General features: G+C 35.9%; 1 protein-coding gene across 1 annotated transcript in view; it reads left to right on the top strand.

Moving 5' to 3' along the window:
- LOC137073619 (A disintegrin and metalloproteinase with thrombospondin motifs 5) overlaps positions 1-17500 on the top strand; it is a 41184-nt gene that overhangs the window by 17387 nt on the left and 6297 nt on the right. Inside the window, exons 2-6 of the mRNA XM_067442294.1 lie at positions 2271-2403; positions 3303-3470; positions 7507-7790; positions 13491-13674; positions 15704-15879. Coding sequence (XP_067298395.1) covers positions 2271-2403; positions 3303-3470; positions 7507-7790; positions 13491-13674; positions 15704-15879 — 945 coding nt within the window. The remainder of the gene's footprint in view (positions 1-2270; positions 2404-3302; positions 3471-7506; positions 7791-13490; positions 13675-15703; positions 15880-17500) is intronic.

The following is a 17500-nucleotide window of genomic DNA, read 5'->3' as shown; positions in this document are numbered from 1 at the left end:
TCTTTCATTTTCTTCTTGCTGTGTAAATTTGTTTAAATTCTTAATATTTTTTAATCATGTAATCTCACTGCTTCTCTCGCGAGAAGTGAATCTCAGGTACACTAAATCACAGCGTGTGATTGGCTGTTCGCTGCTGATGTCACAGCGTGTGATTGGCTGTTCTCTGCTGATGTCACAGCGTGTGATTGGCTGTTCTCTGCTGATGTCACAGCGTGTGATTGTCTGTTCGCTGCTGATGTCACAGCGTGTGATTGGCTGTTCTCTGCTGATGTCACAGCATGTGATTGGCTGTTCACTGCTGATGTCAGCGTGTGATTGGCTGTTCTCTGCTGATGTCACAGCGTGTGATTGGCTGTTCTCTGCTGATGTCACAGCGTGTGATTGTCTGTTCGCTGCTGATGTCACAGCGTGTGATTGCCTGTTCTCTGCTGATGTCACAGCATGTGATTGGCTGTTCACTGCTGATGTCAGCGTGTGATTGGCTGTTCGCTGCTGATGTCACAGCGTGTGATTGGCTGTTCACTGCTGATGTCACAGCATGTGATTGGCTGTTCACTGCTGATGTCACAGCAAGTGATTGGCTGTTCACTGCTGATGTCACAGCTGAACTCCTGAACTCAGGACCTGAGTTGACAAGAGAAAGCTGATGATCAGCATCATGGGACCAACAAAGCCTGAATAGATTGGTTTGGTTTTGTCAACTCAAAACTGGGTTTGTTAAACTACCATCATGCTAGCAACATGCTAATCATGTTAGCATCATGCTAGCAACATGCTAATCATGTTAGCATAATGCTAACAACTTGCTAATCATGTTGCTAACATCATGCTAATCATGTTAGCATAATGCTAACACCATGCTAATCATGCTAGCATGATGCTAATCATGTTAGCATCATGCTAGCAACTTGCTAATCATGTTGCTAGCATCATGCTAATCATGTTAGCATCATGCTAACACCATGTTAATCATGCTAGCATTATTAGCATGATGCTAACACAATTAGCATGTTGCTAGGTGGTTGCTAGGGTGTTTTTGGTGGTTGCTAGGCGGTTGCTATGTGGTTGCTAGGGTATTCTGGGTGGTTGCTATGGAGTGGCACCATCCCATAATGATACCCCAAAATCACCTTGCCAGTACTAATTATATAAACCAACCCCCATGTCTCTATGATTTTCTAATGCAGAGATCTAAACAGTTGCTAGGGTACTCTGTTTGGTTGCTATGGAGTGGCTTTGCACCATCCCATAATGATACTCCAAAGATCCTTGCCAGTATGAATGATATAAACCAACCCCCGTGTCTCTATGATGTTCAGATGTGAAGATATACACTGTGGATTTGGGTTGTTAGGGTGCTTGATAATGGTTACTAGGGCGTGGCTAGGAGGTGTTGAAGGTGATTTGTGATTGGCCGTTGATGCCCTGAGTCAATCAAACCCACCCCCATGTTTCTATGACACTCCTATCCAGAGATATAACTTTGATCTTTTTCAATGGAAGTCTATGGGATCTGTTGCTAGGGAGCTCTAAATGGTTGCTAGGGCGTGGCTTAATAACATCATCATGATCCTGAGATAGTGATTGGTTGTCTGAGTAGATTGGGCCCACCCCCTTGTCTCTGTGAGTCTGTGAAGCAGAGCTATGTTCAATACAAAATCCCTATGGGATTTACCATTGAATGAGAAATGCATGTGTTTGATGGGACGACCCTCCCCATTATAAGTCTATGGGAAAATTTGCGATTTTTGGGGAGCTCTAGCACCCCAGGGGTACAACTTACACCCCTTTGAGATGTGTGTGCTGAGAGATCCTATCAGGATCTTCAAATTTCGTATAAGTGATGAGTGTTTTTGAATTCATCGTTTGGCGCTATGAGTGGTCGAAGTTTTCGCAATGCATTCTCGATGGGACGTTTTGGCGACATTTTCGCCCCTGGGGCGAGCCCCGTACCCCCGATCCCTTAGAAAAGTCATAGCACACCATTCCCGATGAGGACGCACCTTTTGACAATTGCTTTGTTGGGTCTTTGACAAAATCTCTGGGAGGAGTAGCGCGCCGAAATTATGGCAGAAGGAATGCTAATCATGTTAGCATCATGCTAACATCATGTTGCTTGGCTTTTTTGCATCACAAATGCCACAGGGCCCTGAGTTTTGCCACGGCAAGCACCACTCACAATTTCTTCAGAAATATTGTACTTTCTACCATCATGGAACAGGCCCCAGGTATTGATGAGCTTGTGTGTGTGTGTGTGTGTGTGTTTTCAGGATCTGTGCGGCCATCACTCGTGTGACACCCTTGGCATGGCTGACGTGGGCACCGTATGTTCTCCGGAGCGGAGCTGCGCCATCATCGAGGACGACGGCCTGCATGCGGCGTTTACCGTGGCACATGAGATCGGTACAGACACACACACACACACACACACACACACACACACACACACACACACACACACACACACACACACACACACACACACACACACACACACACACACCCTAAACCTACCCATCATCACAGCAAATAATCTGCATTATTCCTTTAAAAAATATGAAATGTTTGAAATGTTTTGACTAGACAAGCAAAAGTAATTGTCTTGTTTTGGGGAAAAATAACTCAAAATGAAGAGAGTTTTTGCTTAAAATAAGATAAATAATCTGCCAATGGGGTGAGAAAAATAATCTTAATTCAAACAGAAAACAAGATTATTTTTCTTATTTTAAGCAGAAACTCAGTAAATGTTTCTTAGTGTAATAATTTATTTAGCTACTTTGCTATTATTTATTTATTTAGACTAGAAACAAGACAAAATCCTAAGTAAGAAAAGCTTTTTTTGCAGTGCATAGTGATGCCATTTTTTGGTTCCCAAAGAACTGTTTTCTTCTTTAAAGAATTTTTTTTTTCGAACCATTTTAAAGTCTAAAGAATCTTTTTGCACTAGAAATACCTTTTGTGTAATGGAACGGTTCTTTGAATATTAAAGGTTCTTCATGGAACCAGACACCTGTTGACATCTTTCCTGTAGCTCAACCAGTAGAGCGTGGCGCTAACAACGCCAAAGTCATGTGTTCGATTCCCAGGGAAAGAAAGAACTGACAATAATGTAAAAATGTGTACCTTGAATGCAATGTAAGTCGCTTTGGATAAAAGCGTCTGCCAAATGTGTGAAATGTAAGACACCCTGCCAAAGATCCTTTATTTTTAAGAGTGTATGTATTGAACCGTAGAATAACTGTGTGTGTGTGTGTGTGTGTGTGTGTGTGTGTGTGTGTGTGTGTGTGTGTGTGCGCGCGCAGGGCATCTGCTGGGTCTGTCCCATGATGATTCGAAGTTCTGCGAGGAACGCTTCGGCTCCACTGAGGACAAGCGGCTGATGTCCTCCATCTTGACCTCCATCGACGCGTCCAAACCCTGGAGCCGCTGCACCTCCGCCACCATCACCGACTTCTTCGACGACGGCAACGGTGAGAAACGACTATATGTCATGGTAATAGTTTCTATTTCAATTCGATGGGATCTAGGGCCGTGTAATATATCGAAATTATTGAAATATCGCAATATATTTTATAACGCAATATATATCGTATATTTTAATAGACTTCTTCAACATTGTGAAAAGTGTACGTTTTAGATCGACGCATAGAGCAGAGAATCGACTGGGTACGCGGCTGTTACTTATGGGACTTGCTTGACGTTAAAAAGAGTTATTACACGCAATAATTTGAAAAAAAAACAATAACTTGCAGTCTCACGCTGTCTGACACACACACACACACACACACACACCAAAACGTGAATGATTTGTGACATAAATGTTTGCTAAAACACAGCCGGTCACTTTCAGAAGCTGTAGCGATGCTTTATTTTCCCAGAAAGAATGTGCACAAATTGTTTCATTCTCAGTTTTTAAATAATTGTTTTTATTTAATTCAAATAGATTTTACACATTAATATTAATATCGTATCGCATGTCGAATATCGCATTATTTAACCAAATATTGCATATCACATTTTTCTTCAATATCGCACAGCCCTACTGGGATCGCATTCGAGATTTCATGGCTCTTGATTTTCTGATACACTGCAAAAAAATGCTCCTCTTATTTAGCATTTTTTTTCTTGTTTCCGGTCCAAATATCTAAAAAGTCTGTGTGTTTTTTTTCTAGGCTTGGTTGTGTTTATGAGGCGCAGTATGTCTTAATATTTCTTCTTTTTTTAAACACCGTATTTTTCTTCTATCCTCCCTTTATTCCACACCGCTGTCTGTGCTTTGAACGGCTCGTTTGCTTCCTGCTTCTATGAAGCCCCTCCCTCTGACAAACGCAATGATTGGTCAGCTGGCCAAATATAGTTTCCTGTATTTTTATTGGCTAAAGTGCCAAGCACTGGTTAAGGCCACGCCCCTTCCCATTACGGGCAGAAGTCACATCTGCGGAGACTAGCGAGGGTTTATGATGTCACCAACCCAGGAAGAAGCTCGTTGTAGTCCAAAGCGGCCATTTTTGTAGTCAATAAACTGCCGTAACTTTAAAAGACAACAGCTGTGTATCATTTCGTTACATTTTTATGGCTGCGTCCTCCGGAGGACACGTCCTGTGTAGGATGCAGTATACGGAGTGTCCTCAATCAGAATTAAACGAGATGTCCTTCGTAGGACACACAGGCAGGAAGTATCACGTTGCTATGCCAACACGTTCAGCCTCGTTGCGCTCTCACGCCAGTTATATGAATGAAAATTATTTATAACTTGAAAATGACTGTGAAATGTTTCTTGTCTTGACAGCAATGCACTGTTCTAAACGTTTAAAGTGCACTAAAGCGTTGTAATCCTGTTTACCACAACTATCTGTTTGAGGTAATAGAGCTTAAAAACTGAGCCACTGGGGCGGCAGTGGCTCAGTGGTTCATGTAGGTTGTCTACAAACCGAAAGGTTGGTGGTTCGATCCCCGGTTCCACCTGACCAAGTGTCGAGGTGTCCATGAGCAAGACACCTAACCCCAGCTGCTCCCGACGAGCTGGATGGCGCCTTACATGGCTGACATCGCCGTCGGTGTATGAATGGGTGAATGTGAGGCAAAAATGTAAAGCGCTTTGGATAAAAGCGCTATATAAATGCAGTCCATTTACCAAAAACAAAAACAAAAAAAGCTTGAACTACTTATTTTAAACACCACACCTACGCTCGCATGTATATGCGGTGGTGCCGTTTTTTCATATAATATTTAAAAAAAATGACGGTTGTTAACGGCGACGCAAAGAATTATGGGTTATCTCCAGCCGTGAAGGATACTCCTCGAGCACACTCCGAAATCCTGTGAAAGAAGGACGCATTCGAAGGTCCCGTTTGAAGTGCCCTACTCACTTTTTAGAAATGAGACGGCCTTCAGACGTGTGCAGCCTTCGTATGCGACCTCCGGAGGACGCAGCCTTCTGAAATGAGACACAGCTAATATCTCCGTTTGCGTTGAACTTTCAGCGCTGTAACTTTGCAGAGACTGTTTATGCTCAAGCAGCGACATTACACACTAACTAAAGTTACACAAGTCAAATCGCATACAAACACCCCTTTAAATCACGTTTCATATACTAAAGTAAAGATGAAAAATTGTATGTCATTTAACTCATCTAATAAGTTCCTCTTAATTTAAGAATGATTAGATATTTAGACTAGAAAAAAGACAGATAATATTAAGTAAGAAGAGCCTTTTATTTGCGGTGTACTGCTTATTTTTTCCGGTCATGCAGTAACGATCTGGAATCAGGCCACAATGTGCTACTTTAACCGATTGTAAATTGCATTTCAGGTTTAATTTCTAACTTTATGTTGGTCTTAAAGTTAAAGTAAAAGTACTACTGGTCAAATATTACTCTGTTACAAGTGAATTATTATTTTTTTTTTCATTTTTTTAATTTTTTTATTAGGAGTGCAAAACTTACAACAGAGTAAACACAGAACACACAAAAAAAAGTAATAGTAATAGTAACAGCAATAAAACAAAAATAAGCAGAACTGACAAACAATAGTAGAAGTATTTAAATAGTAATAGCATGTATATATATATAAAACTCAATATTTATATATAAAAATAATGATGCTAAAGAAGGTGATCAGTTGTGCTGACGGCAATAGTAATAGCAATCATAGATAATATTAATAATAATAATGATAATAATAACAGTAGTGGTAAAAAAAACAGTAGTAATAGTAACAGCAATAAAACAAGTTACAAGTGAATTTTTACTGGAGTAAAAGTACAGAAGTATTTGTTTTCAGAAGTACTTAAGTATCAAAAGTAAATGTCCTTCTTTATGTCGCTGCATTATTGTATTATAGTTGTATAAATGCACATTATGCCATCATGGTTTAAGCCAGTCAGTGACGCTCCATCTGACACACTAGCAGACGACTAACTTAAACTCATTTAAATACTTGTAGAAAAGTTACAAAGCTGCTGTCACTTTAAGGCCGAATGCACGGATCCAATACACTGATACACATCTGATATTCTCACACTGTTCACCTTCACTGAAGACAGAATCAACTTTGTTTATGTGAATACTCCACTAAATGAGCATTTGGACATCCGTCTTCTTCCATTTTGCTCTAAACTATAAATCAGTGTTTAATAAATGCTGTGAAATCATTGAACTTCACGAGACTCTACAAGAGTGATTCCTGAAAGGCTTTCTGCAAAAACCCAAACACCTTTTAAAGAAGAAAAAAATCATCACTGACTTTCAAAGCTGCGACAGAAACGACTTTCCACTTCGAGGACCTTGATAGAAATGTAGTGGAGTAAAGAGGACGATATTTGTCTTTCAGATGGAGTGAAGTTAAAGTCAGAAGATTACAGAAAAAATAATACTCCAGTAAAGCACAGAGACTCAAACAGTGAACTTCAGTACAGGACTCGAGGAAATGAGCCGAGTTACGGTCCAGCTCTGGTTGTTAGTCCTTTTGTTGGGGTTTTTATTTTCATTTAAGTTACTTTTTTTTTACTGTATTTTTGGTTAAATAAATGTAGCCTTGGTGAGAAGAAGAGACTTCTTTTAAAACCATTTTTTTTTTTTGTAGATATATAATGAAAATCACTATATTGACCTGCACTGCAAAACGTGCTCTTCTTACTTAGTATTATTGTCTTGTTTTGTGAAAAAATAACTCAAAATTAAGAACGTTTTTGCTTAAAATAAGATAAAAAATCTGCCAATGCGGTAAGAAAAATAATCAGAAGAGAAAACTAGATTATTTTGCCTATTTTGCTCTCTTAATTTGAGTTATTTTTTTCCCAAGACAATCATTTTTGCTTGTCTAGTAAATATTTCTTTATATAAGAATGTTTAGATATTTTGACTAGAAACAAGACAAAAATACTAAGTAAGAAAAGTATTTTTTGCAGTGTGTGCACTTTTCTTCACGAACATCTTCACACCTTCCTCTCGTGGTGTGCATGTGTGTGTGTGTGTGTGTGTGTGTGTGTGTGTGTGTGTGTGTGTAGCCGAGTGTTTGCTGGACGTCCCTCGCATGCCTCTCCTGGGCCCGGAGGAGCTTCCGGGTCAGAGTTATGACGCCGTCCAGCAATGCCGATTAGCCTTCGGATCGGAGTACACCGTGTGTCCCGGGATGGACGTTTGTGCCCGCCTGTGGTGTGCCGTCATCAGGAAGGGCCAGATGGTGTGTCTGACCAAAAAACTGCCCGCTGTTGAAGGAACGCCGTGCGGGAAGGGACGAATCTGTCTGCAGGGGAAATGTGTGGACAAGACCCGAAAGCGACACTATTCGGTAAGACCAGAGCTCAGAGGTGAGGCTCTGGAGGCAAAAATGACCTTCATGATCTTACACTCAAAGCTTTGAAAATGATTTCAAACTTAAAACTGCTTCAAATGTTAAGCTTTTAAAACTGTTTTAAACTTCATGCTTTAAAATCTATTTTAAAAATTAAAATTTTCAAACTTAAAACCTTCAAACTTAATTTTTGTAACTATTTCAAACTTAATTTTTTAACCATTTTAAACTTAATTTTTAAAACTATTTAAAACTTAAAACTGCTTCAAATGTCAAGCTTTTAAAACTGTTTTAAACGTAATGCTTTAAAATCTCTCTCTCTCTCTCTCTCTCTCTCTCTCTCTCTCTCTCTCTCTCTCTATATATATATATATATATATATATATATATATATATATATATATATATATATATATATATAGTTGAATCTATATTTTATAACTTTTAAACTTAGTTTTTAAAACTATAAAAAAAACTATTTCAAACTTAATTTTAAAACTATTTCAAACGTAAAACTGCTTCAAATCTCAAGCTTTTACAACTGTTTTAAATTTTCATGCTTTAAAATCTAGTTAAAAAATTAAAACTTTCAAACTTAACCTTCAAACTTAAGAATTTTAAATTATTTCAAGCTTACCCTTCGAACCTAGTTTTTAAAACTATTTCAAACTTAAAACTGCTTCAAATGTCAAGCTTTTAAAACAATTTTAAAAATGAAAACTTTACTTAAAAACTTCGAACGTAACGTTTTTAAAACTATTTCAAACTTAAAACCTTCGAACTTAACGTTTTTAAACCTATTTCAAATGTTAAACTTTCAAACTTAAAGTTTTTTAAACAATTTCAAACATTAAACCTTCAAAATTAAAGCTTTTAAACTATTTCAAACTTTAAACTTTCTAACATCAAGCTTTTAAGAACTTTTTCAAACTTAAAACTGCTTTAAACTTCAAGTTTTTTAAACTACTTTGTCAATCCAACAAAGTTTGACTTTACTCTCAGCTGGCTTCATCCTTCCCTCGTATTTACCGACCGTATTTTGAGAAAATCAGTCCCACGTACATTTATTAATCTTAGTAAATGTTACTTTCATCATTTACTAATACAATATTAAAATACGACTGATTGTCAACATATTCTACTAACCCTAACCTGACAGTCTACTACACTCTAAAAAATGCTGGGTTAAAAACAACCCAAGTTGGGTTGGAAATAGACAAACCTAGAAACCCAGAAAACTCTGTGTGAGTTGACATGTGGTTCCTTATAGTTAGTAGAGTACACTCTCACAAAAAAAGGTACAGTGCTGTCACTGGGGCGTTACCCTAAGGTACAAAAGTGAAACGGTACATCTTTGTCCCTTACTAACCCCTAAATGGTTCATATCAGTACTTTAAGAGTGTGTATTAGTATCTTAAAGGTGCATATCAGTACTTTAAGAGTGTGTGTTAGTACCTTAAAGGTACATATCAGTACTTTAAGAGTGTGTGTTAGTACCTTAAAGGTACATATCAGTACTTTAAGAGTGTGTGTTAGTACCTTAAAGGTACATATCAGTACTTTAAGAGTGTGTTAGTGCCTTAAAGGTACATATCAGTACTTTAAGAGTGTGTGTTAGTACCTTAAAGGTACATATCAGTACTTTAAGAGTGTGTGTTAGTGCCTTAAAGGTACATATCAGTACTTTAAGAGTGTGTGTTAGTACCTTAAAGGTACATATCAGTACTTTAAGAGTGTGTTAGTACCTTAAAGGTACATATCAGTACTTTAAGAGTGTGTGTTAGTGCCTTAAAGGTACATATCAGTACTTTAAGAGTGTGTGTTAGTACCTTAAAGGTACATATCAGTACTTTAAGAGTGTGTGTTAGTACCTTAAAGGTACATATCAGTACTTTAAGAGTGTGTTAGTACCTTAAAGGTACATATCAGTACTTTAAGAGTGTGTGTTAGTACCTTAAAGGCTCATATCAGTACTTTAAGAGTGTGTATTAGTATCTTAAAGGTGCATATCAGTACTTTAAGAGTGTGTGTTAGTACCTTAAAGGTACATATCAGTACTTTAAGAGTGTGTGTTAGTACCTTAAAGGTACATATCAGTACTTTAAGAGTGTGTGTTAGTACCTTAAAGGTACATATCAGTACTTTAAGAGTGTGTGTTAGTGCCTTAAAGGTACATATCAGTACTTTAAGAGTGTGTGTTAGTACCTTAAAGGTACATATCAGTACTTTAAGAGTGTGTGTTAGTGCCTTAAAGGTACATATCAGTACTTTAAGAGTGTGTGTTAGTACCTTAAAGGTACATATCAGTACTTTAAGAGTGTGTGTTAGTACCTTAAAGGTACATATCAGTACTTTAAGAGTGTGTTAGTACCTTAAAGGTACATATCAGTACTTTAAGAGTGTGTGTTAGTACCTTAAAGGTACATATCAGTACTTTAAGAGTGTGTGTTAGTGCCTTAAAGGTACATATCAGTACTTTAAGAGTGTGTGTTAGTACCTTAAAGGTACATATCAGTACTTTAAGAGTGTGTGTTAGTACCTTAAAGGTACATATCAGTACTTTAAGAGTGTGTGTTAGTACCTTAAAGGTACATATCAGTACTTTAAGAGTGTGTGTTAGTACCTTAAAGGTATATATTAATAGATTTTTGGTTTTGTACCTTAGGGTACCGCCCTAGTGTACCTTTTTTCTGAGAGTGTAGAAACAATCAGAATAAAGTTGGTTGTCTTGCTTCTACTGCTCTTAACTCTGTTATGTCTCTAAATAACTGTGGTTTGTTCAGTGGCTTGTCAGATTTAACCGCACCCATGCTGTTATCTTTAAATGATTGATCGCTCTCACCGGAATGACGCTTCATACTGTCGTCCGCGCTGGCTCGGACCTCGATTGTTTACTTTTTGCAAACCTTGTGAGCGCGCAAACCCAAACGATGTGACCTCGCGCCAAATGTTTTTATTGGTTTATTAAATACAAATAGGCGAGTTATGAAAAATTAAGTGTCTATAATAGCCTAATTTAGAGATTACTTTTTTTTTTAACCGACAACTTTGATCGGTTAACGTTGATACGGTCAACCATTGGTCAAACGGTCATCGGTTAACATCCCATCACACAATGGGGTGACTTAAATGAATTTTTTAGGTCTTAATTAATTCTATAAACTATAATACTGATCTGCCAACATTGTTGCTATATGATAAATTGAAATGAGCTGATAACATCACCGTTCTTTGCTTTACGAATTCGCAAGGCAATCTGAATCTGACGTTTGTCTCATTTGCAAAACGAATTGTGTTGCTTTGAAAATCTACTGTGAATACAGATTACAAAGCGTTCACCAAAACCATGTGTTTTAAATTGATTTACCATCTAACAAAGTTATCATAGTTGGTTAAATAAAGTCGGTGAGCCAGGCCTTTTGGGTGAAGTGTAGGTTGGTAAAGAACGTGCAAAATGGCCATAACTACATTACCCTTTTTGATAGAATAATCGTGATTAATAATCGTGATTATAATTGAGCAAAATAATCATGATTATTAGTCTGATAAATCCAGTAAAGCGGTGAAATATTCCTCCAGTGTAGATCATCTGTTCTCTGTGTGAATATATAGTAAAGTGTGATTTATTCCTGTGATCAAAGCTGAATTTATCATCATTACTCCAGTCTTCAGTGTCACTGATCCTTCACTAATCATTCTCAGATGAGGATCTGATGATCAACACACATTTATGATTATTATCAGTGTTGGAAACGGTGTGGAAACCGCAATCTATTTTATTTTCCAGGATTCTTTGATGAATAGAAAGAAAACAGCGTTAGTTTTGTAACATTTCACATGCACTAATGATAAATGTAATGCGTCCTCGCTGGATAAAAAGAATTTGATTCACACAGACGTTGTAAGCCCTTCCTCTCTTAACTCTGTTATCCTCGTGTGTCAGGCTGTTCTGAGTTAACTAGATTAGTATCAAACACATTTAACCGGCAGGAATTTCCCATCCTCTCGGCTGGCCGGCTGGTCCGGGTATTTTTATCCGCGTCTCAGAGGTCATTAAGTGTTTTAGGGACTCATTTTGGTCCCGATGAAGAATGTTCCCCTTGTGTGATGCATGCGTGTTTGTTTGTCGCATGGAGCGAGGAAATGTGGTTCTGCTGTGTCTTTCACACACCCTTCCTCTCGCTGAATGTCCAGTGTTCAGGTCTCTCGTTTCGGGTGTTTTGGGCTTGTTTACTGCAGGTCAGTTAATGGATGTGTTCAACCTTTTACATAAAAATACTCACTTCTGCCCCATTCATTGTCCCTTAATCCTTCAGATATTACACAAGATGTTAAAGAACAGCCCAGCTAGCAAAAATATATATGTTAATATTCCCATTAAAGGGGTCCTGTAATGCCAAGTGTGCAAAGTTTTAGCTCAAAATACACCACATATAATCTTTTATAGCATGTTCAAATGTCACTTTTTGAGGGTGAGCAAAAACGTGCCATTTTTGTGTCTCTCTTTAAATGCAAATGAGCTGCTCTTCCACGCCCACTTTCAAGAAGAGGGCGGAGCTTCAAGAGCTCATGTTAGCAGCTCCGATTATACCTCACGCACACACACACACACACACACTGAAAATATCAGAAACTGTTTAGCCTTTTATGTTGAAACCGAAGTCAGATGATCATGGACAGATTTAAGAAGAAGAGACGACATGTAGAATGAGACAGGACGCTTCTGAAGGGATAGTTGATGAATTTATGAGTTAAAGATAGTCAAATGATTCGTTCATGGATGAATAAATCATTTGAATGAATCGGTTGAATCTCAGTGACTCACTCATTAACAGTGACTTACTGCCGCCTACTGGCGGTTTTAATTTTACATGTAAAGAATCTTTTCATGGTTTAAATAATTTTTTTATATGTTTAAAATTTCAAAAACTATAGGTAAAAATGCTCATAAAAGGAAAAAATACATTTAAACTTTTGGGAAAAGATGATTTCTGTCACAGCTGTGAACTGACCAGCACACAGAATATGAAGAATATCCAAAACTTTAGGAGTCAGCTGAGCTGATCACCAGCACAATAAAACACTCAGCAAAATATCGTCTAATTATCATTATCGAGAAAATATCGCTATATCGTTATTTTTGTCAATATCGCAAACCCCTAGAATGAACAGTCTATTGATGCTACTGGAAGAAGGTTTATCCTGTTACCTGTGAATGAGTCTGTTTGTGTTTATATTTGTCTGATTATCTAACATTGTAACTCTCAAAAGGCAGAAAAAAAAATACTTACACTATTACATACCCCGGGTCTCTAGTGACCCGATACACTTCTTACAAAAAATAATTATTACATTTATCTTGTTGTTTTGTTTATAATGAGTAGCTTGAGGAATACTAAGAAGGTTGATGTCTAACTGTTAAAAATAGGAAGTGAATGACGTCCCGGGTTGATAAAGACCCAAGTTTAAGGGTTCATAACTGTGAATGAACAGTCTATTGATGTTACTCAGGGCTCCAGACTGCCACCAAATGGATTTAAAATTTCCCTTGGGGGCCACTATGCTCCTAGTGAAAAACGTTAGTCTGGAGCCCTGTTAATGGAAGAACGTCTGTCCTGTTACCTGTGAATGAGTCTGTTTGTGTTTATGTATGTCTGATTATCCCCCATTGTAACTCTCTAACGGTCCGTGTCTCAGACGTCTAATCACGGCAGCTGGAGCTCATGGGGTCCGTGGGGTTCGTGTTCCCGCTCGTGTGGCGGAGGCGTCCAGTTTGCATATCGTCTCTGCAACAATCCTCCTCCCCGAAATAACGGACGCTACTGCACGGGAAAGAGAGCCGTCTACCGGTCCTGTAACGTCACGCCGTGCCCATCAGCCAGTGAGTATCCTCACTACACACAAATCATGCAACGGATTCTGAGGCAGCGTCACGTATGGAAAAGAGTTTTATAAAATATGACAGTCAAGAAAAAATTATCATAAATAGATAGTTGATGCAATATATTTGTTTTATAAACACACAGTTAAAGCAGCCAGGGAAAAAATTGTTTTAAAAGTAAAAGTCAAAAGCTCAACTAAAGAAAATCCTATTCACCATAATGGTGACTCTTCACTACACCGAATCTTGTTATCAGCAGGTGTTCATCACTAATTGTCAATCACCACTTAATCATTTAATTATGCCATTAACTTTAACACTACTTCAAAGTTATTTTTAGCACACTTGAGGGTGGAGTCAAATAAACTCTGAGGAGTGTTCATTTATCACTGTTTTTGTTTTGCTGTATAGGCAAAACGATATGAAAATATACAATTACTTAAGTGAAATTGTACTTACTTATGTAACAAATTGCTTTAATATACAATTGTACTAATAATTACTTATCTATCATGCAAATGTGCTAATTAGAGTATTACATGGCTAAAAACATGTATCTAGGCACCAGTATTCCGGGTCTAGGAGGAATACATATGAGTAATGGTCAATTTAAGGACCTGACGGCTGCCATTTTGAAAATGGGGACTTTCTTGGAGTCAAACTTTGGTAAACTTTTAGTATGTTTTTAAGTACATCTGATACTACTATAAACCACTGAGAAACCTTTTGTTAGAATTTTTTTTTGGGTCAAGCCATATTTGCAGCTGACTACATTGCCATGAGTGTGTTTTAATCAGCATTGTGATTTTCGGTTTAAATGTACTGTAAGTGAACGTACAATGCAAAGGTGTTGTAAATAATCACTGTCTCTGTTTATTTTAAATGCGCATTTTAATTTTCCTGTGGTAAAACATGATTTAAAAAAAAATAATAATATGCTTTTTTAACTCAAACTTTTTATTAATTATGGTCATTGAACTTTATTGAAAGTAATTTAATGAGTAAAACGATAATAGTAATGAAAGCAAAACACTTAATATTAATAAGAATAATATATATATATATATATATATATATATATATATATATATATATATATATATATATATATATATATATATATATATATATATACATACATACATATACATATACACATATATATATATATATATATATATATATATATATATATATATATATATATATATATATATTTCATAATATTCTTGCTAATATTTAATCTGTAAAAAATGTGTTAATATATTTTTATTTAATACAATTATAATTAAAATAATAATAATTTAATAAAAAGGTTAATAAAAATTACATATATAATAATATTAATGATAGTCATTGCACTTTCAATGAGAAACTTAAAATATTAAAATAATAAAACAAACATATATTTTATAAAAATTAAATTGTATTTAATATATTGACAGTCATGGCACTTTATTAAGATACATTTAATTAAAAAAAAATAATAGTAATGATAACAAAAAACTACATATCATTATTATTCATAATAATAATATATTTAATAATACATTGTTAATAATACTTTTTGTAAATATATAAAATAAAAGACCTTTTTTTAATTATTATTATTATTAATTTGATCTTATACAAAAAATACATAAATAATAATTATAAAATAATTCCCTGCTGGAAATAAATGTTTAAACCGGTCTAAACTGATTTGCTGGTCTACGCTGGTCTACGCTGGTCAAACGGGGAGTCCAGCTCAAACCAGGTCAGACCAGCAAAGTATTCTAGACTGATTTAAGCAGTAAACACATTTTAAGTCATCTACACAAATGTTAATATTTTTATTAAAAACTGTAAAAATATAGAAAGATGCACTGCACTGCAACACAAACGTTGTGTGTGAGCGGTTCAACTTCAGTGAGAGTTAGTACTTTGAGATTCTTCAGAATGAAAAGTGCGTTATAAATCAAATCTATTATTATTATTTATTATTAATGTGTTTTCCCAACATTTCCCTTGACATGTTTGTGCACATCAGGTAAGAGCTTCAGACAGGAGCAGTGTGAGGTGCGGAACGGCCCTCAGACGGACCCTAAAGGAGTCAAGACCTTCGTGGAATGGGTGCCGAAGTTCGCCGGGGTTCTTCCCAAAGACATGTGCAAACTCACCTGCAGGGCCAAAGGGACGGGATACTACGTAGTGTTCGCACAGAGGGTGAGCGAGATCTATCACGACTCAACATACGCAAGCGTTTAAAGCGCTTCTGGACATGGACAGTATAGTGTGCATACACTTGCATACGCTCTCGGACTAAATATAAAATATCTTAAACTGTGTGTGAAGATGAACGGAGGTCTTACGGGTGTGGAGCGACATTAGGGAGAGGAGTTAATGACAGACATTTCATTTTTGGGTGAACTAACCCTTTAATGTTCACATAACCAAGAAAAAACATTTTTAAAACGTTACGTCCAGAGAGCATTCATTAATACCATTTTTGTATAATTTGTATATAATACAATAATGCACTGTAAAAAGAAATTGTTTTTTTTTTTTGTTGGTTTAACTTAAAAAAGTAAGCAACCTGGTTGCCTTAAAATTTTGAGTTTATTGAAATTAAAAATTTGAGTTGATACAATGAAGGAAATTGGTTTAATAAATAGAAACTCAAAATATTATTGTATCTGAACCATATAAAAAAATTGATAAATCATGAAAATAGCACAATTTGGCTGCGTCATCACAAATAAAACACACACAATTACCCAATATGCTTACACAATCTTTTAATAATATTTTAATAAAGGTTGTCGATTCTCAAAAAATGTTCATTGTATTAACTCAAAATTTTAAGGCAACCAGGTAACTTATTTTCTAAATCATTTTTTACAGTATGGGAACACTAACGAAATGTTCCTGAAGCACATTTTTTTGTTAATTCGAAAGAAAACCATTTCTAATTTTCATATTAAGTCGTTAAACTTTTTTTTCTTCTGAACATTCCATTTTTTTAAATGTTTAAATGTAACGTTCCACTGTATCATTCTTCAAACATTATGAGAATGTTACTTTTGAATGTTCTCTGAACACAACACTTTGAGAACATTCCCAGTTACCATAAAACACGGTATTACCACAATGTAAAAAAATATTGTTGGTTTAACTTAAAAAGGTAAGTAACCTGGTTGCCTTAAAATTTTGAGTTTATTGAGATTAAAAATTTGAGTTGATGCAATAAAGGAAATTGGTTTAATAAATAGAAACTCAAAAAATTATTGTATCTGAACCACATAAAAAATTTGATAAATCATGAAAATAGCACAATTTGGCTGCGTCATCACAAATAAAACACACTTACCCAATAATAATATTTTAATAAAGGTTGTACACTGCAAAAAAAATTTTAGAAAAAAAGTTACTTTACTTGGTAAAATTTAGAGTTAATACAATGAACATTTTTTGAGATTTGACAACCTTTATTAAAATATGATTAAAAGATTTTGTAAGGATATTGGGTGTTTTATTTGTGATGACGCAGCCAAATAGTGCTATTTTCATTATTTATCACATTATTTATGTGGTTCAGATACAATAATCTTTTGAGTTTCTATTTATTAAACTAATTTCCTTTATTGTATCAACTCAAATTTTTTATTTCAATAAACTCAAAATTTTAAGGCAACCAGGTTACTTACTTTTTTAAGTTAAACCAACAAAAACCAACCAATATTTTTTACAGTGTAGATTCCCAAAAATGTTCATTGTATTAAAGGAACACTCCACTTTTTTTGAAAATAGGCTTATTTTCCTAGTCCCTTAGAGTTAAACAGTTGAG

This window comes from Pseudorasbora parva, chromosome 4 (genome assembly GCF_024679245.1).
Source record: "Pseudorasbora parva isolate DD20220531a chromosome 4, ASM2467924v1, whole genome shotgun sequence".
NCBI classification, from domain to species: Eukaryota; Metazoa; Chordata; class Actinopteri; order Cypriniformes; family Gobionidae; genus Pseudorasbora; species Pseudorasbora parva.
This window is presented reverse-complemented; position numbering and strand designations above follow the sequence as displayed.